This window comes from Aquarana catesbeiana, linkage group LG05, assembly GCF_042186555.1.
Source record: "Aquarana catesbeiana isolate 2022-GZ linkage group LG05, ASM4218655v1, whole genome shotgun sequence".
Taxonomy (NCBI): Eukaryota; Metazoa; Chordata; class Amphibia; order Anura; family Ranidae; genus Aquarana; species Aquarana catesbeiana.
Window position 1 is genome coordinate 557388389 of NC_133328.1, and position 23293 is coordinate 557411681.

At 43.7% G+C, this 23293-nt stretch overlaps 1 protein-coding gene across 1 annotated transcript in view; it reads right to left on the reverse strand.

The window, feature by feature from the left end:
* Nucleotides 1-16539, reverse strand: part of RBIS (ribosomal biogenesis factor) — a 29190-nt gene extending 12651 nt beyond the window's left edge. Inside the window, exons 1-3 of the mRNA XM_073631897.1 lie at nt 16408-16539; nt 7058-7177; nt 6849-6962 (exon numbers count right to left, since the gene is read on the reverse strand). Coding sequence (XP_073487998.1) covers nt 6849-6962; nt 7058-7171 — 228 coding nt within the window. The 5' untranslated portion in view covers nt 7172-7177; nt 16408-16539. The remainder of the gene's footprint in view (nt 1-6848; nt 6963-7057; nt 7178-16407) is intronic.
* Between the last annotated feature and the right edge of the window lie 6754 nt (nt 16540-23293).

Below are 23293 nucleotides of genomic sequence, written 5' to 3' on the forward strand. Positions count from 1 at the left end.
CCCCCTATTCAGTTGCTGCCCCGACTTCTTTGCAGGATCAAGCTGGAAAGAAAGCCGGTAATTCTGGTAGCACCAGCATGGCCCAGAAGGTCATGGTATGCAGAAATCGTAAATATGGCAGTGGAGGGCCCATGGTCCCTCCCACTACGGCCAGATCTGCTCTCACAGGGACCGATATTCCATCCTACCTTGCGGTCTCTAAATTTAACGGCTTGGCTATTGAAACCCACATTCTGAAGAAACTTGGGTTTTCCGGGTCAGTTATCTCTACCGTGATTAATGCAAGGAAGCCAGCTTCCAGAACTATATATATTATAGGGTCTGGAGGGCTTATGTTTCCTGGTGTGAATCCAAGGGTTGGCACCCTCAGATATATCCTAGGCAGAATTCTTGCCTTTCTACAATTAGGGGTAGAAATGAAATTTGCCTTGAGTACTATCAAAGGCCAAGTCTCAGCTTAATTGGTCTTATTTCAAAGACCACTTGCTAAACATTAAGTCAAACCTCCCTTGAACCCTTGGGACCTAAACTTAGTTTTGTCTGTGTTTCAAAAACAGCCATTTGACCCGATACAACATATTCCCCTAGTCCTTCTGACAAGGAACTTGGTATTTCTGGTTGCTATGTACTCAGCAAGGAGGGTTTCGGCATTGGCTGCTTTCTTGTAGAGCCATATTTGATTTTTCATGAGGACAGAGTGGTGTTACGCCCTCGTCCAGACTTTTTTTCCAAAAGTGGTTTCAGGTTTTCACCTGAACCAAGATATTGTCCTGCCATTGTGTTTTCCAAAACCATGTTCCAGGGAAGAAAAGTCACTACATTGTCTTGATGTGAGAGCAGTGAAAATCTATTTAAAGGCAACTGCTCATATTCGTAAGACTGTCTTATTTATTCTGCCAGAGGGTCCTAAGAAAGGACAGGCAGCGTCAAAATCCACTGTCGTTAAGTGGATTCGGCAAGTTCTAAATCAAACTTACAATTTTAAGGGGTAAGATTCCCCCTTTTCAAGTTAAGGCGCACTTTACCAGGTCGGTTAGTGCATCTTGGGCAGTGCGTCATCAGGCCTCCATGGCTCAGATCTGTAAGGCCGTAACTTGGTCTTCAGTGCATACATTCATCAGCTGGATGTAAGGAGCTATGAGGACATCACCTTCGGGTACAGTGTGCTGCAGGCAGCAGTATAGGTCCTCAAGTCTGGGGGTACCCTCCAGGCTGTGTCTCCCTCCCCTCAAGTAGCATTGCTATGGGACCTCCCATTAATTAATAGGATTTTTATAACAGCTTACCTGTAAAATCCTTTTCTTGGTGTACATCATGGGACACAGAGGTCCCTCCGCTCTTTTCTTTGGGATTTAAGTATATTGCTTTGCTACAAAAACTGATGTGCTCCTGGGAGGAGGGGTTATATAAGGAGTGAACTTCCTGGATTGGGTATACTAGTGTCCATCACCTGAAGGTGGCCTATAACCCATTAAGTAATTAAGGCTCTGTGTCCCATGATGTACTCCAACAACAGGATGTTACAGGTAAGCTGTAATAAAAATCATATTTTTCCCACACGTGAGGTATCCCCATGAACCCCATAGTCATGGGTAGTAATTCTAGCACCAGACCTACTCTAACTCCTAAAATGGTAACCTGTAAAGGCTTTTAAAGAGATTCCTATTTATAGTGTAATGTACATTACAGGTTTGGTATCTATTTACTCAGCGTGACAACATCTTTTATGTTACAAAAAAATTGGGCTATGTATTGTTGTTTTTTGCGTTAAAATTCAAAAAAAAAAAAAAAAATTCAAAGCGGTCTTTTCCCAAGAAATTGTTTAAAAAAAAAAAAATCGCTGCAGAAATGCCGTGTGACATAAAAAAAATGCAAAACCCATCAATTTTATTCTAGGGCCTCTGCTTTAAATAAAAAAATTTAGGGGTTCTAAGTAATTTTTTTTTTTTTTATTAGAAAAACTGTTACATGTAAACAAAGTAGTCCCCCCACAGAGCCATTCACTTGTACTGTATGCAGCACAATGCTGGGGATTTTATGCCTGAGAACTCAAACTAATGAATATCAGTGTGTGTATCAGGCAGAATGCACAGGGATGCAGAGTAGTCAGTAAGGCATTGTTCACCCACTATACATGCAGAAAACACGCAAATGTCACTTGCAGAGACATGAGTTTACATCAGTTTTAATGTGCGTTTTCAGTGAGTTTTATACATGTTGCAAGCTCCTGTGCAGAAAAAAAAAATCTGCATGTGATACCAGTGTTGTGGCGTGAACCAGAACAACTGTTTTCTTCGTGCCCTTGCAGAATGTGTGCAGAAAAACTCATGTCTCAGCACCATGGCGTGAACAAGGCCTAAGAAGGTTTGTCTAGAAGAGCCACTTGGGCTGTTTCATTCTTCTCTACCGGGTTAGCAGCACATACTTGTTCTGGGTTGGTGACTAATGCTGACTCTTGTTTAACTGGTCTCCCATATTTCTTCTAGAGTTTTGCTCTGGTCAAGAAGCAGTAGTGACCCTAACTATGGTTAAAAAAAAAAATGAATATAAACACACACACACACATACATTATATATATATATATATATATATATGTGTGTGTTTTTGACTTGGGGCTAATTTACACTTGCTTCAAAACATTGCTTTGGATACACTGTTAAAGCTCTCTGAACGCCAGTCAAAGACCCTGTCACTAAATAAAATGGTTAGCTTACAGTCCTGTTTACGCTTTGCTTGGTGCTTCGAGCGAGCTTTGCCATAGACTTCTATGGAGGCTTTAAAAACACTTTGAAGCACCACTAACGCTACATGGGGTATCATTTTTGAAGCAAAAGCAAGGTGTAAACAGGACTATAAGCTAACCATTTTATTTAGTGACAGGAGCTTTGACTGGTGTTCAGGGAGCTTTAACAAAGCCTGTCCGAAGCATTGTTTTGAAGAAACTGTAAACTAGCCATTAATGTGTGTTGAAGCCGAAGCAAGTGTAAATGAGCCCTTAATGTACTTTCTATTGCTCTCTGCCTCCTCCAAATCCTTATTATGACCGTTTTCATTCTCCATGGTCCCATATTTGGTAAGAATGTACAGCGGGTAAAATAAGTATTGAACATGTCACCATTTTTCTAGGTAAATATATTTCTGAAGGTGCTACTGACGTGAAAATTTCCTCACATGTCGGTAACAACCCATCCATTCTTCGTTCAGAAATGAAGTTACGTGTAATAAAATGGAATGGCACAAGGTATTGAACACGCTACCTGAAATTTATTTAAACGTCGTACAAAATTCTTTGTTGATAATGACAGTTTCAAGATGCCTCCTGAATGGAAGTGTGCTTTTGGCCAATTCTTCCACAGTCTTCAAATCTTGAAGGTTCTGTGGGCCTCTTCTATGAACTCTGATCTTTCCATAGATTTTCTATTGGATTCAAGTCAGGTGATTAGCTGGGCCATTCTAGCAGCTTTATTTTCTTTCTTTGAAACCAACTGAGTTTCCTTGGCTTTGTATTTGGGATCATTGTCTTGCTGAAATGTCCACCCTAGTTTCATCTTCATCATCCTGGTAGATGGCAGCAGATTTTTTTTTTTAATCAAGAATGTTCTGGTACATTTTTCCATTCATCCTTCAATAATATGAAGTTTTTTTTTGCCAGCACTGTATGTTGATAAACAGCCCCACAGCATGATGTTCCCACCTCCAAACTTCACTGTTTGGTATAGGGCTGTTTTTGGGGTGATGTGCATTGCCATTTGACCGCCATACACATATGGCGTTCAATTTTGGATTGTCTAAATGTTGTGCAGCAAACTTTAAATGAGCTGCAACATGCTTTTTTTTTTCTTCAGCAGTGGACTCTTGTGTTGTAAGCATGCATACAGACCATGGCAGTTGAGTGCATTACTAATGGTTTTCTTTAAAACAATTGTACCTGCTAATTCCAGGTCTTCCTGAAGCTCTCCACGAGTGGTCCTTGGCTCTTAGACAACTCTTCTGTTAATTCTTTTCACTCCCCTGTCAAATCTTGCAGGGGGGCACCTGGTCGTGGCCGGTTTATGGTGAAATTATGTTCTTTCTACTTCTGGATTATGGCCCTAACAATGCTTACTGGAACATTTAGAAGCTTTAGAAATCCTTCTGTAACCAATGCCATTAGTGAGGTCCTGAGAGAGCTCTTTGCTTTTACCCATCATGAGATGGGTAAAAGCAAAGAGATGTTGAGAGATCATGAGATGTTTCTTGTGTGACACCTTTTCTAAGCCAGGTTCACACTGGTACGACATGACTGTCCTCCTACTTTGCCCTGCAACATTGGTCCTACTTCCATCCGACTTGAATGACCAAGATAAGATTTTGCTCAGACTTTGAGATGGTATGGCTTGTCCTTTGACCAATCAAAACAATCCCAGTGTGACAAATTCCTTTTACTGCTGCTGTAGTCAAGTCAGATGGTTAGGACAAGGATCCGACTTCAATTATAGTCAACGGGCTGAAGAAGGACCAAATTAGTGCAGGAATCTTTTTCTCAGTCGCCCTGACTTGTGATTTACACACGTCACGTGCTCCCAAAGTCAGAGCGTATGTCATGCCAGTGTGAACCCAGCCTTTATAGGTGAGACTGAACTAGCTGGTATTAATTTGCACTGATATGGGGCAGGATTGCATTCTAATTACTGATTTCAGCTGGTGTTTTGGCACCTCCTTTTCACTCTTATTCCATTTTATTACACATAACTTAATTTTTTTTACCCCATTTGTTTTGGTTTCTGTGTATGGGTTATTACCGACCCATGAGGTGAAAATTTCACGTCAATTGCTCACGCATCCATGTCTTTATGGACCATGCTTTGTGCACTGGTGTGAAGTCATGTTGGAACAGGAGGGGGTCATACTCAAACTGTTTCCACAAAGTTGGGAGCATGAAATTGTCTTGGCATGCTGATGCCCTTATGCCCCTTTCACACTGAGGCGCTTGTAAACTGCCAGTAACACATTTGAGTGCCTTTGAAGAGCTTTTCAGGCGCTTTTGAAGAGCTCTCCATTAATTTTAATGGAGAGGGGCATTTTTTCCCCACCCTGCCAGCTCACTGCCCCAGTGTGAAAGCATTCATTGATTTTAATGGAAATAGTTTTTCGTGAGCTTTTCAGGTGTTTGTTTTTTTTTGTTTTTTTTTTAAGCATGAAAGGGGTCTAAGAGATCATATCACTGGAACAAAGGGGCCAAGCCCAACCCATGAAAAACAACCCCACCCCATAACGCCCCCTCCACCAAATTATTTGGAGGGGTGGCCCAATACTTTTGGCAATGTAGTGTGGATGAGCGAGTTTGGAGTGGAGGAACTTGAGTGGCCTGCACAGTCTCCTGACCTCAACCTTATAGAACACCTCTGCGATGAATTTAAGCGTAGATTACAAGCCAGGCCTTGTCCAACATCAGTGCCTGAATAGTAGTGATTAAAAAAAATAAAATAAAGCACTTGTGGGTTTAACTAATCTTTTTTTTTTTAATCCTTTAGAGGGGCGTGCCCTATGCCTACATACTTTTGCTAATATGTGTCCCATCACAAAAAGTTGGGAGGTATGTAATAGGCATAATCATTCCAAACAGAGATGCAGGTGCTCATGTGTGTAACAGATTTCAACGACCCCCATAATGTTTCAATGGAGGATCATTAGTAATAGAACGCAAAGATAAATGCATTTTAGTCATAATTAGTTACCTGCACCTAATGGGTGTCCACAAATTTCTTGTGATTCAATTCACCATAAGGCCGGGTTCACACTAGTGTGACAAACGCTCCGACATTGGGAGCTCATGTTGCATGATGTGTGAAAATCAATGTTTCCCTATGGGAGCCGTCTTAACTGGTCAGACACATGTCGGTCCGACTTTGAAAATGCTCCCTGTACTACTTTGGTCCGACTTTGATCCTACTTCAGCCCATTGACTATCATTGTCTTGCATGATCCAACTTTGGCATGCGACTTGTGCTCTGATGATCTTGAGGGGAACTCCACGCCAAATTTTAAATATAAACTGGCATTGGTTCCCCCTCCAGGAGCCTGGCAGAAGATACCAGAGAGCGGGAGAAGAACCTGAGAGCGCGGAGAAGTCGGAAGAGATCCCCTGAAGTGGGAAGAAGACCCCCGGAGCTGCCTAATAAATTACTTTCAAAACCTGTCTAGTGTGTTTTTTTTTTTTTTTACGCTTTTTTTTTTCCTTAGTGAATGGGTAGGGGTACGATGTACCCCATACTCATTCACATAGGGTGGGGGGCCCCCCTTTATTAAAAGGGGCTCTCGGATTCCGATAAACCCCCACCCACAGACACCAACGGCCAGGGTTGTCGGGAAGAGGCCCTTGTCCCTCATCAACATGGGGACAAGGTGCTCTGGGGTAGCCCCAAAGCACCCCCCCCCCCCCATGTTGAGGGCATGCGGCCTGGTACGGTTCGAGGGGGGGGGGGGGGGCGCTTGCTCGTCCCCACCACTTTTCCTGACCGGCCAGGCTGCGTGCTCAGGTAAGGGTCTGGTATGGATTTTGGGGGGAGACCCCCACGCTGTTTTTTCTGCGTAGGGGGTTCCCCTTTACATCCATATCAGACCTAAGGGCCTGGTATGCTCTTGAAGGGGGAACCCATGCTGGTTTTTAATTTAAAATTTGGCATGTCGTTCCCCCTTAAGATTCATACCAAACACTGCCTGGTATTGGCGGGGATCCAAGTCGGATCTCTGTTCATTGAAAGTCGGATGTATGTCGGCTTCAAGTCGCAGGGCAAAGTCGGATCCAAAGTAGGCCGGCTGTCGTGTCGCACCGGTGTGAACCTGGCCTAAAACGTGCTTTTCTTACCTGGCTTGGCTTTGCTTTTGATGCAGTCATCTTTTTCAGCTGGGCAACATCTTTGTGCAGTTCTGTGAAAGCTTTGTTGACTTTGCTCACTTTGTCATTGTTGGAGACATTGATCTAATAAAGAAATATATACAAGTATATAGAATTGATTCATAATACCAGTAATATCCAGCTAAAAATAGAAAGAAAAAAAAAAAAAAAACACCTACTTTCTTTAGTGTGGACTTTACTGGTTTGGCTTTGTTTTTGGCTTTTATACTTCTACTGTTTGCGACATGAAATACATTATTTTGTTTCTGTCCTTTTCCTTTGCTTTTGGCCATTGTTTACTAGGAAAGAAAATAAAGTATTGAGGAACAAGAAGAAATGTGCTCACTACTTTGAAGAATCATTTGCATCCTAGGGCCCATCTACGTGGCTTCAGAGGGCCGTACACCGTCAACAGATGCATACGATTCTGCACCTGGCGGTACAAGAGTTGCATACAGAGGTGGGCAGCAGCCTGTACAAAACATGAGCAAGCTGCACTGGTTAGCTTGTCATTGACTTGTATCTGTCACTTCTGGAGGCAGAAATGTTTGTGTGTTTTTTTTTTTTTTTAACTTGAATACAAATTGAATTCACATGAATACAAAGTTATCGAATGTACTATGAGCATGAGTTCACACTGATGCAATGCGGGAAACACAGCAAATCCTGCGCATTTCCCACACCACAATCGCACAGCATTTATGCGATCTGCTGCGGGTGTCAACGTTAGATTAACAACGCTCCGAAACAGCTTGAAAAATGCAGTGCGATTTCCAGTATCACATCACATGGGTGTGAACACCTATGCAATGCGATTCAGGTTTTTTTGCTGCGGATGCCATTTGAGCCATCCAAAATGGATGGCTCAAATTGTACCTCACAGACATCGCATTTGATGTGCACAGGAATGTGGTGCGATTCATGTGCATTGCGGGACACTGCATGTGATTCGCACAAGTGTCAACCTGGGCTAAAGCAACATGCTTGTTTGTTTTCCAATCAGAAAGATATTGTAAAATGTCATCTCTGTATGAATATTGGTATTTTGCATTTTAGGAAATGTTTGTTAGGCCCCTTTTACACTGGTGTGTGCTTTTCTAGGGTGAAAAAAAGTACATGCAAACTATTCAACATTAAATCCTATGTAACTGTTCACACTGTTTTTTGTAAAGTCATGCATCTTTGGTGTAGTTTTTTAAGTGCATCAAAAGGCACCTTCCATTGTAAGGCAATGGAATTGCATCAAAAAAAATTTGCAGTGTGAAAGAGCCCTGAAACAATGGGTGCACACAAGCATGTGTAAGGCCTCTTTCACATGGGAGGCTAAGGTGAGGCAGTAGAAACAGGGAGCTGAGCCATGGTTTGGTTGCCCACCTAAAGTGTAAAATACAGCCGGAGGAGGCTGTTCACATTCCACACCTGCAAATTTAATGCGACATGCCAGGGTGACAGATGACTGCGCCACAATTTTTCTTAAGAGGTCAGCAGTTGCAGCCTATGTATTTCAAAGATTCCTTGCAGGGCACTGTACAGCAGAGCTCAGACTGGACGAGGGAGACATTTCAGCAGGTTATGCTGTAGTGCACATTTAAAGTGAAATTGCAGCTATATACCAAACTAACCTTAAAGTGGTTTTAAAGGCTTAATGTTTTTCACCTTAATGCACTCTATGGGGGAGGGACAAGACTTGTAAGCTGGACCACAGGAGGTGAGGCTTGAAGTGCATACAAGGTGTGTGTCTGCATGTCACATAGGAGCTGGAGACAGAACACTGCTTTTCTGTTTGCTACTTAATGAATCTTTTATGTGCTGTGCCCAGTAATAAAGAGGGTGTCTGTATATGTGTGACAAAGTGAATAGGTTACATAAAGGAGATTATCTTTTTAAAAGGGATATTCCGGACAGTGGCATTAACTGACATTCCCACTTACAGTAAAAGACGGGGGGGGGACAGGGGGGTTTGGTTGATTTACTTAAACTTGAGGCAATGGTAGCCAACGTCTAACTTCAGTTTCAATTAAGCTTTGACAAAAAAAATAAAATAAAAAAAAATCTGGACGCGGATTGATTTCAATGTACATATTTTGCACGCTCCAGTTTTACTAAATTGACCCCTTTGAGTGGGGATGCCTTTCTGACATGTTATTTGTTGTAGTCTTGATGCTCATATGAGGCTATGACTATGTTGGCAGCTGCAGACAGGATTTAGTGCATTTTTACATTGTGGTATCTATATGGACTAATGGGTATCTGGTAGTGGATCCAGCAGAAGAGGATCTTAGGGAAAGTGATGTGACTACACATAAATCTTAATAGGGATCTGGCAGCAGATCCAACAGCAAAGATCATATAGAAGATCTGGTGACTACATGTGAAGTCGTTATAAAGGTTTACTTGATCGTACATCATGGAACACAGAGCTATAGTAATTACTATGTGGGTTATAAGCCACCTTCAGGTGATGGACACTGACACGTCCTAAGACAGGAAGTCCACTCCCTATATAACCCCTTCCACTACTGGGAGTACCTCAGTTTTTTCACCAGTGTCTAAGGTGTTGGTCACGAGTGTAGATGTACTGTGCTGAGCTCCACTGGAGCAATCCTTGCTGAGGCTAGCTATGCACCCGGATCCATTCAAAGTGTCTTTTTAGGCCGAATTCAATGGTACCCGGGTCTCATGGCGGAAGAAACAAGGTTTAGCCCGTAATGCTTCTCTTTCTAGAGAGCAGGACCCTGGGATCCAGTGCTTTTGTTTTCTTCAGCCTTAAGTTGTTTTTTTTTTTTTTCTGGCGGGGTGCTATTAAGGGTCCAGCAGTGCAGATCCCCCAATAAAAAGGGGCCCCAGTTCCTGAAGGTTTTTTAAATGGAGCCCACCGTGAGGGGTGAAGATTGGGTCTGTTGGTTTTACTACAGAAAACCCTGCGACGGGAAAGGTAAGTGGAGATTTCTAAGGAATTTTTAAGTTTCTTATGAATTGTCTCCTTTAAAAAGTAAATGTTGTCATGCCTAAAAGCCACCACTGGGGGCTGTATAGAGCACGTACCTTGTCATGCTTCCTCAAAGATCACACTGTCTCAGCAGAAGCTGCAGATTCCCTCCAGCGAACAGCCCAGGCCTCCAGTAAGATTGGGGGGGGGGCTTTTCTTACCAAAAAAACCCCCACCTGGACAAAGCTCTCCCCCTGGATAGGGGAAGTCAAAACTTTTGGCGATGCCGCTCCGTTTTTTACCGTTCATGCACGGAGGTTTGATTACCGGGCTCCAGATCATCCAAATTCAAGAGGTAAACCTCAGGGTCAACCCCAGGGACAAAAGAAGTCCTGGGGAAGGAAACCTACAAAACAAAATACTAAAGCCTCCTCATGAAGGGGCGCCCCGCTCGCTCGAGTGGGGGGAAGACTTCTGCAGTTCTCAAGGGTCTGGCAGGAAGAGTGTCAAGAAAAAATGGGTGGATTCCTCAATTACTCTAGGATACAAACTAGAGTTCCGAGAGTCCCCGTCTCCTCGTTTTCTCAGATGAAACTTTCCCAGGGATCCAGAGAAAAAGAAGTCGCTCTTTCAAGCATTGGACCATCTTTTGTCTCAAAAGGTGATATCGGTGGTCCCCATAGAAGAACAGGGATTGGGGTTTTATTCAAACCTTTTCACGGTACCCAAACCAAATGGAGATGTCAGACCCATTCTAGATCTCAAAGATCAAAACCAGTTTTAGAATATCCGCTCTTTTTACATGAAGTCAATCCGATCAGTAGTCTCCATCCTACAAGGTGGAGAACTTCTGGCGTCAATCGACATCGAGGATGCATACCTCCATGTGCTGATTTTCCCCACTCACCAGAAATATCTACGGTTCAAGATAGAAAAGCTTCATTTTCAGTTTGTAGCTCTGCCTTTTGGACTAGCTACTGCTCCTTGAGTATTTGCAAAGGTTCTGGCCCCTCCTCTAGCCAGATTAAGGGCTCAAGGTATAACTATTTTAGCATACCTAGACGATCTGCTCTTGATAGACCAGTTGGTAGCCTGCTTAGACCAAAGTATGGACACCACAGTATGGAATACCTAGGTTGGATTCTCAACCTAGAGAAATTTTCCTTAAAACCATCACATCAAGGAGATTGGAATACATGGGTCTGATCATAGATACAGCCCAGAAGAGGGTATTCTTACCCCAGACGAAGACCAGTGCCATAAGGGAGCCGATTCAGGTAGTCAAGGCAAAGAAGAATCCTTCTATTCGACTTTGCATGAGGTTGTTGGGAAAGATGGTGGCTTCATTCAAGGCCGTTCCTTATACTCAGTTTCATTTGAGACTCTAGATTTCCCAATGTGCTGGTCTCCAAAGGTGCGCCAGAGCCTCAGTTGGTGGTTGATAACCAAGAATCTGCAGAAAGGAAAATCCTTCCTACCAGTTACCTGGAAGGCGGTAACAACAGATGCCAGCCTTTTGGGTTGGGGAGCAATCCTGGAAGAGGCGACTGTCCAAGGGAAATGGTCCAGGTCAGAAATGACCTTGCCCATCAATATTCTAGAGATTTGGGCAGCGCACTTGGCCCCGAGGGCCAAGTTCAGATTACGGAATTGTCCTGTCTGGATCCAACTCAACAATGCCACAGCAGTGGCCTATATCAATCACCAAGGGGGCACGAGAAGTCATGCGGCCCAGAGAGAGGTAACTCATATCCTAACTTGGCCAGAAAACAATGTACCTTGCCTGTCGGCAGTCTTCATTCCAGGAATAGAGAATTGGCAAGCGGACTACTTGAGTCGCCAGCAGTTGTTCCCGGGAGAATGGTCTCTTCACCCCAATATCTTCCTGACAATATATCAAAGATGGGGGATTCCGGACGTAGATCTGTTTGCGTCCAGGTTCAACAAAAATATTGTCAACTTTGTGTCAAGAACAAAAGATCCGCTAGCGTGTGGAACAGATGCCTTGGTATTCCTGTGGTTTTCACTGATTTATGCAATCCCTCCTGTTCTGCTGATTCCATGCAGGATCAAGCAGGAAGGGAAGTCGGTGATTCTTGTGGTCCAGGAGATCTTGGTTTGCAGAGATCATAAAGATGGCGGTAGGGGACCCATGAACCCTACCACCATGTCCAGACCTTCTCTTGCAAGGTCCGGTATTCCATCCTACCTTACAAGCGCTAAATTTAACGGTTTGGCTATTTGAGACTCACATTCTGAAGAAGCGTAGGCTGTCAGGTTCAGTGGTATCTACCTTGGTTAATGCAAGGAAGCTGGCCTCCAGAATCATATATTATAGAGTCTGGAAGGCATAGGTCTCCTGGTGTGAATCCAAGGGTTGGCACCCCAGGAGGTATGTCATAGGTAGAATCCTTGACTTTCTACAAATGGGGTTAGAAATTAAGTTGGCCTTGAGTACTATCAAGGGCCAGGTTTTGGCCTTATCAGTATTATTTCAGCGATCACTTGCTTCGCATTCTTTGGTTCATAATTTTATTCAGGGGCTAACGCGGCTTAATCCTCCAGTTAGGTCACCCCTGAACCCTTGGGACCTGAATTTAGTTCTGTCAGCATTACAGAAACAGCCTTTTGAGCCGATATGACATATTCCCTTTTGACAAGGAAACTAGTTTTTCTGGTAGCCATATCTTCTGCAAGAAGGGTGCTCTTTCTAGTAAAGAGCCATATTTAATTATTCACAAGGATAAGGTAGTATTGCGTCCTCATCCTAACTTTCTAACGAAGGTAGTGTCTAGTTTTCATTTAAACCAGGATATTGTTCTACCTTCATTTTTTCCAGAACCCGGTTCTACGGAAGAAAAGTCACTACATTCTCTTGATATGGTGAGAGCAGTCAAAGTCTACTTGAAGGCGACTGCTCAGATTAAAAAAATTGATGTTTTGTTTGTATTTCCTGAAGGTCCTAAAAGAGGACAGGCAGCATCAAAATCTATTTCCAAATGGATTAGACAAGTAATTGCTCAAGCTTATGGTTTACAGAGGAACATTCCACCTTTCCAAATCAAAGCGCACTCCACAAGGGCTGTTAGTGCTTTGTGGGCAGTGCATCACCAGGCCTCCATGGCTCAAATCTGCAAGGCCGATTCTATCAGGTAAGATGTAAAAAGCCATGAGGGTATCACCTTTTGGGCGCAGTGTGCTGCAGTATAAGTCCTCTGATCTCATGGTGCCCTAATTTTGTTGTGTCTCACTCCCTTCAGTTGGCATTGCTCTGGGACATCCCACATAGTAATTACAATGGCTCTGTGCCCAGTGATGTACAATTAAGAAAATAGGATTTTTTTTATAACAGCTTACCTATAAAAATCCTTTTCTTTGAAGTACATCACAGGACACAGAAGTCCCTCCCTTCTTTCTGGTATACACGTGTATTGCTTTGCTACAAAAACTGAGGTACTCAAAGTAGTGGGAGGGGTTATCTAGGGAGTGGACTTCCTGTCTTAGGGTGTGCCAGTGTCCATCACCTGAAGGTGGCCTATAACCCACATAGTAATTATTATGGCTCTGTGTCCTGTGATGTACTTCAAAGAAAAGGATTTTTACAGGTAAGCTGTTATAAAAATCCTTTTTTTTTTTGTTCTTAAAATAAACATGTTATACCTACCTACTCTGTACAATGGAAATAAACAGAGCAACCCCGAACCTACTCTTCTAGGGTCCCCAGCTAGCACTCTAGGCTCCTCCTCCTCTTCTGTGTCTGCCACCATACCAAGCCACTTGCTATGGGGGCAGACGTTCACAGTTGCTCCTGATATGGGCTGTGTGCATCCATAGACACACACACACAGCTAAGCCCCACGCACTCATTATTTGATTGACAACAACTCCCGCTGCAGCCTTTCTGTCCTGTGTATGCAGGGAGAGAGCTGGATCAAGTGATGGCTCAGGTAAGTATTTAGGGGGGGGGTGAGGGGGCAATACTGCTACTGGGTCTTTTTATTTTTTTTACCTTAATGCAGGGAATGCATTAAGGTAAAAAATATCTTGGCTTTAGATCATACTAAAGTGTTTTTTTTTTAAATGTATTTAAAAAAAGAGGCCATACTTGCTCTGTGCAACAATATTGCACAGAAAGCACTGTCTTCTGCTCCTTCTAGAGTCCCCCCGCTGGCACTGTCACCTCCTTCTTGCTCCAACTGCCCGCTTAGCAAGCTATGTGCTAAGGAGACACTGATGCATGCGTGCTCCTGACCCAAGCGGTGTGTATCCATAGACACACAGAGAGCCGGTAAGACATGCCCCGCACCCTCCTTTGACTGACAGCAGAAGGAGTCTATGACTGTTCCCATTAAAGCAGAAAGTAAAGGGAGCAGTGCTGGACCCAGGTAAGTATTCAGGGATGGATGGGGGGAATAGGACAGAATTGGGTATATTGTACCTAATGCAGGGAATGCATTAACCTCTTCCCACCAGTAAATATGGAGTCTCTCTGTGGGTGGGCTTTAATGCTGAGAGGCCGCATATATGCGGCCCTACATAAACACAAAACTGTGCTTAGAGTGTGCACCCTCCCAGCATGGTCACCGCCGGGGACCAGGAAGTTACCAACGCATACTTGCAAAAGGGAGCTTTCTGATCATGTGACCACTGTGACAGCCAATCATAGCAGTCACTTGACCCGAATGCCCACCGCCACCGCCCCACCCTTTAAGAACTTCTAGATGGTGGAGGTGGGCATTCAGGTCATGTGACTGCTGTGATTAGTTGCCACAGTGATCACGATCGGAAAGCTCCTGATCGCAAGGACAGAGGTTAAAGGGATTGTAAACCCTCAAGGTTTTTCACCTTAATGCATTTTATGCATTAAAAGCAGAGGTACGCCCACAGCTGAAAAATTTAAAAGCCAGCAGCTGATTTTTCCATCAGCTGACGGGTGCATGCCACCTCCATTGCGAGTAAGGTAAACCGGCAGTGAAGCCTTACAGCTTCACGCTGGGAACCCTACTGCGCATGCGCAAGGCTTCGCTCCTCTCCTACTGCCCTGGCGGCAGGGGAAGGTGGAGGGAGCCCGGGCAGTGACGTCAATACCCGCAGCTGAGGCTCCCGGAAGTGGGAACAGGATACCTGTGAAAGACAGGTATCCTGCCCCCCCCCCCCCCTGCCCCAAAAGGTGCCAAATGTGGCACCTGAGGTGGGAAGGAGTTCAACAAGCGGAAGTTCCACTTTTGGGTGGAACTCTGCTTTAAGGTAAAAAAAACCTCCTGTGATGCAACTGCCCCCCTTTTACTTACCCGAACCCAGTCTTTTCAGCGATGGGAACGAGCGCACCAGCTCCAGCCGGTGTCTCGGGTCCTGACTGGATAGACAGATAGCAGTGCAGCCATTGGCTCCCGCTGCTGTCAATTCAATCCAATGATGCAGGGGGTGGGGCCGGGGCTGGGGCCGAGTCCTGCTGTCTGTGTCAATAGATGCAGTAGCAGGACATAGGAGCCCACCTGCACGAGTGCCCCGAGAGACAGCGGCTCTCCAACAGGGCACTCAAGAAGAAGAAGAGGAGGAGGAGCCAGGAGCGCTGCTGAGGGACCCCAGAAGAGGAGGATTGGGGCCACTCTGTGCAAAACCAACTGCACAGAGGAGGCAAGTATAACATGTTTGGTATTTTTTTTTTTTTTAAAACAGAAGCTTTAGATATCCTTTAAGGAAAAATCCCAGTGGATCCAGCAGCAGGAATCTCAGGGAAGGTATGGGGACTACACATAGATCTGAATGGGGATCTGACAGTGGATCCAGCTCAGGCATTGTATGAGGACTATACACGGATCTGGCAGTGGATCCAGCTCAGGGATTGTATGGAGACTATACACAGATCTGGCAGTGGATCCAGGGAAGGTATGGGGACTATACACGGATCTGGCAGTGGATCCAGCTCAGGGATCGTATGGAGACTATACATGGATCTGGCAGTGGATCCAGGGAAGGTATGGGGACTATATACAGATCTGGCAGTGGATCCAGGGAAAGTATGGGGGCTATATACAGATCTGTCAGAAGGTATACTATACACGGATCTGGCAGTGGATCCAGATCAGGGATTGTATGGAGACTATACACAGATCTGGCAGTGGATCCAGGGAAGGTATGGGGACTATACGCGGATCTGGCAGTGGATCCAGCTCAGGGATCGTATAGGGACTATACAAGGATCTGGCAGTGGATCCAGGGAAGGGTATAGAGACTATATACGGATCTGGCAGTGGATCCAGGGAAAGTATGAGGACTATATGGGGATCTGGCAGTGGATCCAGTAGCAGGGAAGGTATGGGGACTACACACGAATCCTTTACTCTCAATACAGAGTCTCTCAGCTCCTATGTACTGAGTCTGACCATACAGAGGATCCGAAGGACAGCTCCAGCCGATCATCACTGAACAGGCACAGCCTCCCCCTATATATAGGAGAAGCCCCATGGCCGGACATTACAGGCTGCTCCTGGGGTCATTCTCTGCATTATCCAGCCAGGCTGTACTAGACGTACCGCCCCCTCCGACCTGTAACCCCCTCCATATGCGGCCACCCTCCCCAATGTAAACAGGCATTACCTTCCTCTAGCATGTGGACTGAACGGAGCCGGAAGCCGGATAACATAGAGAGGGAGGACGGGCAGGGGCGCTCTGTACACCTCCCTGGTCTCGGTGGTGGTGGGAGGAGTGGAGAGTAGATGTGTTGTGTGCAGTGTGTTATCTCTCCATCACTGCTTGTTACAGACATTTGTGGCAGTGAAGTGAAACTTCATGTCTGTTTATCACAAACAATGTAATTACAGGTCATCTTTTACAAAGGAGGCGATTTAAAAAGGTGTTTGCGGCACATTCTGGTGGAGTGGATGTAGTCAGAGGCCTTGCGTCACATTTTTTTAAACCTGCCACATTTCCATTGTTCTGCTATGTGCAACAAATTTGTGTAGTTCTTCGGTGTCATTCACACGGGTTCTGAGGCCTGTAGTCTGTGAATGGGCCGTGTGTTTTTGTTCAGCTTGAGCCGCCAGGCGCTGCGTTGCAGGCAGTTAATATGAGGCCTCATTCACATGGGTGTATCTTTGTGTATACCCATGTGAGGGCCACCATTGCCCACATATACATGTACAAGTGTTCCCTGCAGGCAGCCCCATTCATTTCTGTGGGGAAGCAGTGGCTACATAGACACATGTGCTGCCCACAATTTGACAGCGCGTCCGTGTGCATTTCGGGGACATGCACCTGTGGCTGTTGATTGGGACCAGCAGATATGTCCATGCAGCCACTGCTTCCCCATAGAAATGAATGGGGCTGCCTGTACTTTTCGTGCAGGTGAAGATCACTGATGCCTCCTGATGATCTCCTGCAGACCTGTCAGTGTATCAGCTTGCTCGTACCTCGTACAAGGAAGCCAATACATGCCGACAGAAAGAGGGAATGAACTACTACAGCGCCGTAGTAGTTAACTGAAATTACAAGCCGACAGCTACAAAGGATTCCTTCTGGTCCTTGTAGTTTTCTATTCACAGAGGACTGTGAATCAGTGACGTGGCTAGGTGGGCAGGGCCCCACTCGCCCACATTCTTTTTAAAATTGTAACAGCTAGCAGGGAGGTAGAAGATCCCGGCTAGCTGTCAGAACAGGGAGGTGTGGGGGCCGGTCCATTCGTAACATGTTACATGGCTGAATATAGTAACATGTTACGAAAGGTGAACTTATCCTTTAATCATTGCAGCATACAGGATCACGGTGAGCAGGCAGGGACACGTGTTTAATTGCGGAATATAAATTGCATGTCCCTTCTACAATAAAACAGCGTATCATAGCAGAAATTTAGTTCCACTTTAACTATCTGCATTCAGCACCTGGTGCCCCAAACTGCATAAACACACGGCCCATTCACAGACTACAGGCCTCAGTACCCATGTGAATGAGAACCTATTTGCAACTCTTTTACTGTATAGCTTTATTGCAACACATTCATAGAGAAATGCTACAATATCACTGATAAGGGAAGTGAAAATAAATAAGACTTCTTCCATGTTGGAGAATTTTGTGTCACTCATGTAATTATTGTGCTATATCTTCTGCGGCAATATTTGTGGTCTCGTTCACACAGTCTAAAATGTTCTCTTTACTATGGTGTCCAATAACAGCACTGGATTGCAGCGCTGTGCACTGAAGAAAAGTACCACTTGCAATCTTTTTGTTCAGCAGGTTGCACGGCAAACTACCAAACAACCATGCCACTGTGTGAATAGAACTTTATAAAATGTTCTTTGGTTATTGCTATAAAATTCAGACCAAAAAAAAAAAAGTAAACAGCCCAGTGCGCTGGGACTGTTTACTCCCAGCTCACACCAGTGGTCATGTGATCAGTGCTGATTTCTGGTGTGAACATGCCCTAAAGTTCCTCTGGAAGTGATATTTTACACATTTCCATTAGGCTACATTCACCTGAACTTTCTGCACATAGCTGTCAATCTCAGCCACAGCAATCAGCATATTCTTGCCATTATGCTTTGCACCGTGGCTAAACACCTGGGCAAATGCAACCTAATGCCTGCTACATTGTCCAGCTTATCGGACGAAAGATCATCCTTTTTTTTTTTTTTTTTTTTTTTTATGCATGCTAGTCGCATGCTAGTCTCAAATTGAAAATGAAGAGTGTACTAAAGTGACGAAAATTCTTGTACAACTGAATAAAAATTTGGAAGTGAAGTCATGTGTTGTAGTGTATTTGTATTGTATTTTCTGACAACTGTACTGAATACATGAAAATTGTACGATCTGGTATTGCTTGTCCCATCAGATATTATCAGATGAATTGTCGCTCTCAAAAGATTTGTGCTTACGATCAGATAATCGTACGATCGCTTAGAAAGCGGTATTTTTCCTACGATTTTCTGTACGGGCCATTACTCTCCCAACCTCTCCAGATAGCTCCTCTCCCTGTATAACTTCGGCACTTCACAAAAGAGATGCTTATGAGCGGTCTGTCATAGTTGTGATAGATTCATATACACCTTACGCACAGACAAGTTCCACCATTTGTTGCACTAACATGAGACAGATTTCTGAATAGTATCTATTAGGCTCTTTATGAATTCCAGGTGTTGTGTTTTAAGGATAAAATACCAATCCCCTTCACTGCACACTGTAGGCAGCTTTTTGTTTTATAGAAATAAAAAAAAGTCTTTGGTGATGTCTTTGTCCTGCAAGCAGACTCTTCTCAGTTGACTAGTGTGCCCTCTAGATTTCAATGGAGAGCCAGTCTATGAACCTGTAGGGGGCTTCCACTGAAATGATTAGTGTCTGTGGTGGTCCTGTATGGTAGCTGTACTGGCAGGCTGGGAAGACTTTGGATCAGAGACTGCTTGGTGAATATACAGTGGAGACAGAAAGTATTCAGACCCCCTTAAATTTTTCACTCTTTGTTATATTGCAGCCATTTGCTAAAATCATTTAAGTTCATTTTTTTTCCTCATTAATGTACAAACACCCCGTATTGACAGAAAAACACAGAATTGTTGACATTTTTGCAGATTTATTAAAAAAGAAAAACTGAAATATCGCATGGTCCTAAGTATTCAGACCCTTTGCTGTGACACTCATATATTTAACTCAGGTGCTGTCCATTTCTTCTGATCATCCTTGAGATGGTTCTACACCTTCATTTGAGTCCAGCTGTGTTTGATTATACTCATTGGACTTGATTAGGAAAGCCACACCCCTGTCTATATAGGACCTTACAGCTCACAGTGCATGTCAGAGCAAATGAGAATCATGAGGTCAAAGGAACTGCCTGAAGAGCTCAGAGACAGAATTGTGGCAAGGCACATATCTGGTCAAGGTTACAAAAAAATTTCTGCTGCACTTAGGGTTCCTAAGAGCACAGTGACCTCCATAATCCTTAAATGCAAGACATTTGGGATGACCAGAACCCTTCCTAGAGCTGGCCGTCCGGCCAAACTATCGGGGGAGAAGAGCCTTGGTGAGAGAGGTAAAGAAGAACCCAAAGATCACTGTGGCTGAGCTCCAGAGATGCAGCCGGGAGATGGGAGAAGGTTGGAGAAAGTCAACCATCACTGCAGCCCTCCACCAGTCGGGGCTTTATGGCAGAGTGGCCCGACGGAAGCCTCTCCTCAGTGCAAGACACATGAAAGCCCGCATGGAGTTTGCTAAAAAACACCTGAAGGACTCCAAGATGGTGAGAAATAAGATTCTCTGGTCTGATGAGACCAAGATAGAACTTTTTGGCCTTAATTCTAAGTGGTATGTGTGGAGAAAACCCAGGCACTGCTCATCACCTGTCCAATACAGTCCCAACAGTGAAGCATGGTGGTGGGGGTGTTTTTCAGCTGCAGGGACAGGACGACTGGTTGCAATCGAGGGAAAGATAAATGCGGCCAAGTACAGGGATATCCTGGACGTAAACCTTCTCCAGAGTGCTCAGGACCTCAGACTGGGCCGAAGGTTTACCTTCCAACAAGACAATGACCCTAAGCACACAGCTAAAATAACAAAGGAGTGGCTTCACAACTCCGTGACTGTTCTTGAATGGCCCAGCCAGAGCCCTGACTTAAACTCAATTGAGCATCTCTGGACAGACCTAAAAATGGCTGTCCACCAACTTTTACCATCCAACCTGACAGAACTGGAGAGGATCTGCAAGGAGGAATGGCAGAGGATCCCCAAATCCAGGTGTGAAAAATTTGCTGTATCTTTCCCAAAAAGACTCATGGCTGTATTAGATCAAAAGGGTGCTGCTACTAAATACTGAGCAAAGGGTTTGAATACTTAGGACCATGTGATATTTCAGTTTTTCTTTTTTAATAAATCTGCAAAAATGTCAACAATTCTGTGTTTTTCTGTCAATATGGGGTGCTGTGTGTACATTAATGAGGAAAAAAATGAACTTAAATGATTATAGCAAATGGCTGCAATATAACAAAGAGTGAAAAATTTAAAGGGGTCTGAATACTTTCCGTCCACACTGTATGCTTTTAGCAAATACATCAGTACAAAGATGAACTCCTATAGATTATCTATAGTAGTCGTCAAATTACTAGATATAGGATGCCTCAAGTGCAATCCCTGATATCACCAAAGGGCTCTACGCCATATTTAGTGAATGTAATGCTGCAGATATGGTCAGAGACTGCAGATGTGATACAAGATATGGTCAGAGACTGCAGATGTGATACAAGATATGGTCAGAGACTGCAGTCGTAATACAAGATATGGTCAGAGACTGCAGAGGTAATACAAGATATGGTCAGAGACTGCAGATGTGATACAAGATCTGGTCAGAGACTGCAGACGTAACACAAGATATGGTCAGAGACTGCAGAGGTAATACAATATATGGTCAGAGACTGCAGAGGTAATAAAAGATATGGTCAGAGACTGCAGAGGTAATAAAAGATATGGTCAGAGACTGCAGAGGTAATACAAGATATAGTCAGAGACTGCAGAGGTAATACAAGATATGGTCAGAGACTGCAGATGTGATACAAGATTTGGTCAGAGACTGCAGATGTGATACAAGATATGGTCAGAGACTGCAGACGTAATACAAGATATGGTCAGAGACTGCAGACGTAATACAAGATATGGTCAGAGATTGCAGAGGTGATACAAGATATGGTCAGAGACTGCAGACGTAATACAAGAGAGTCTGGGGCTGCAGACATGATACAAGAGAGTCTGAGACTGCAGACATGTTATATAAGTTGTTAGAGACTGGGGACTTGCTTCACGAGCCAGTCAGAGACTGGGGGTATGTTACATGAAGCTAAACAAAAATGGCAACCACCCCAATTTATACCTAGCATTTAGAGCAAGGTGCACATAGAAGGGCATTGCACAGAATAAACAAACCCATTTTTCCCAGCACACTGACCAGCTAGTCAGCAATAAAAGCCCACCCCAACTTATTAAAGTGTAATAAAAATGAAGGCTCCCCTACCCTCATGTATATATATATGCACACCATAAATTGGTGCACCTATGGGGTTGATTTACTAAAGGCAAATCCACTCTGCGCTGCAAGTGCAGTCACTGTGGATCTGACGGGAAGATCTGAAATGAGGGGAATCTCTGCTGATTTTATCATCCAATCATGTGCAAGCTAAAATGCTATTTTTTATTTTCCTTGCATGTCCCCCTCAGATCTACAGTGACTGCACTTCCAAGTGCACTTGCACTTCACATGGAAGTGCACAGTGGATTTGCCTTTAGTAAATAACCCCCTATGTGTGAAAATGATGATTGTGCTAGATATGATACATCACCAAATATGCTGGAGTGAGAGCAATAATTCTAAGGCAATCATTCATGTTTAATACTAAATTGATTAACCAGATCCCTTTTCAGAGGGGCAGCAAGATCTGCCGCTAATGTAAACTTAGCCTTACAGAGAGTTAAAATGATCTAGCAAGTGGTGTTGGACCCAGAGCTATCAAAAAGGAGGTCAATCAGCCACAGCTCAAGGAACCTCTAGCAACCTCTGGAGGAACCCTAGGATTCCAAAGAAATCTGCTTGAAATATGATTATTCTAGACTGTATGATAAAGTGGTGGTTCTAGTTGTGTAGTAGCTCAAAATTGAATAAAAAATCTGTTATGAGAGAAACAAGGGGTGAAGTTGATTGTTAAATAAGGAATTAATTTGTTTTTCTGAATTTGAGGACTGTGCATAGTTTGACAATATAAGAAATACATTTGTGGATATGTACAGTGCTGGGAGTGGAGCTGGTGTGGTTTCTGAAAGTTTGGATTATTATGAGTAAGTTATTGGAGTCAATAAGAAATTTAGGAATTTGATATCTGCATGCTTAGGTTGCCATAGGATAACTGCTGCTTTTTCTTCTGGAAAAAAATAACTGGCTATTTTTTATAGGAATAGAAAAATGGCCTCAGCACCCCCCGCATGTGTTTTGCTGCACATATAAGAAGCCTCCCTTTGGCCTTCCCCCTTCTTTACAAATAGTCCTGTTGGGTGAAATAGAATAGAATAAAAAAGAATAGAGTAAAACAGAACGGAAAAGAATAGAATTAAATAGAAATAAATAGAATAAAAAAATAGAATAGAATAAAATAGAAAGAACCAGTTATTCGTCACAATTAATTCAGATTTATTAGATATTTTCATTGAATTCGATTTGACTACTTCGAATCTATTAGAAAAATTTTAATCTGGTCGAAAATGAATAAACGTGACGAAATGAAACAAAGCAAATTTCATTACGAATGCAACAAAAGAAATTGATCTGATACAAAACTATTTTTTCATGTTTCATTTATAACTATGTTCACATGTTTTTGATCCCTTTTTGTTTGCCCTTAAAGTCCTTTAATTAAGGTTCTAGTCTTGTATGTATATCATTGGGGGATGATGGCAACCAGTAAGCTCTCTACTAGATCTGTTACTATACCACATGAGTGAGTTTACTGGACAGCCTGAGTAG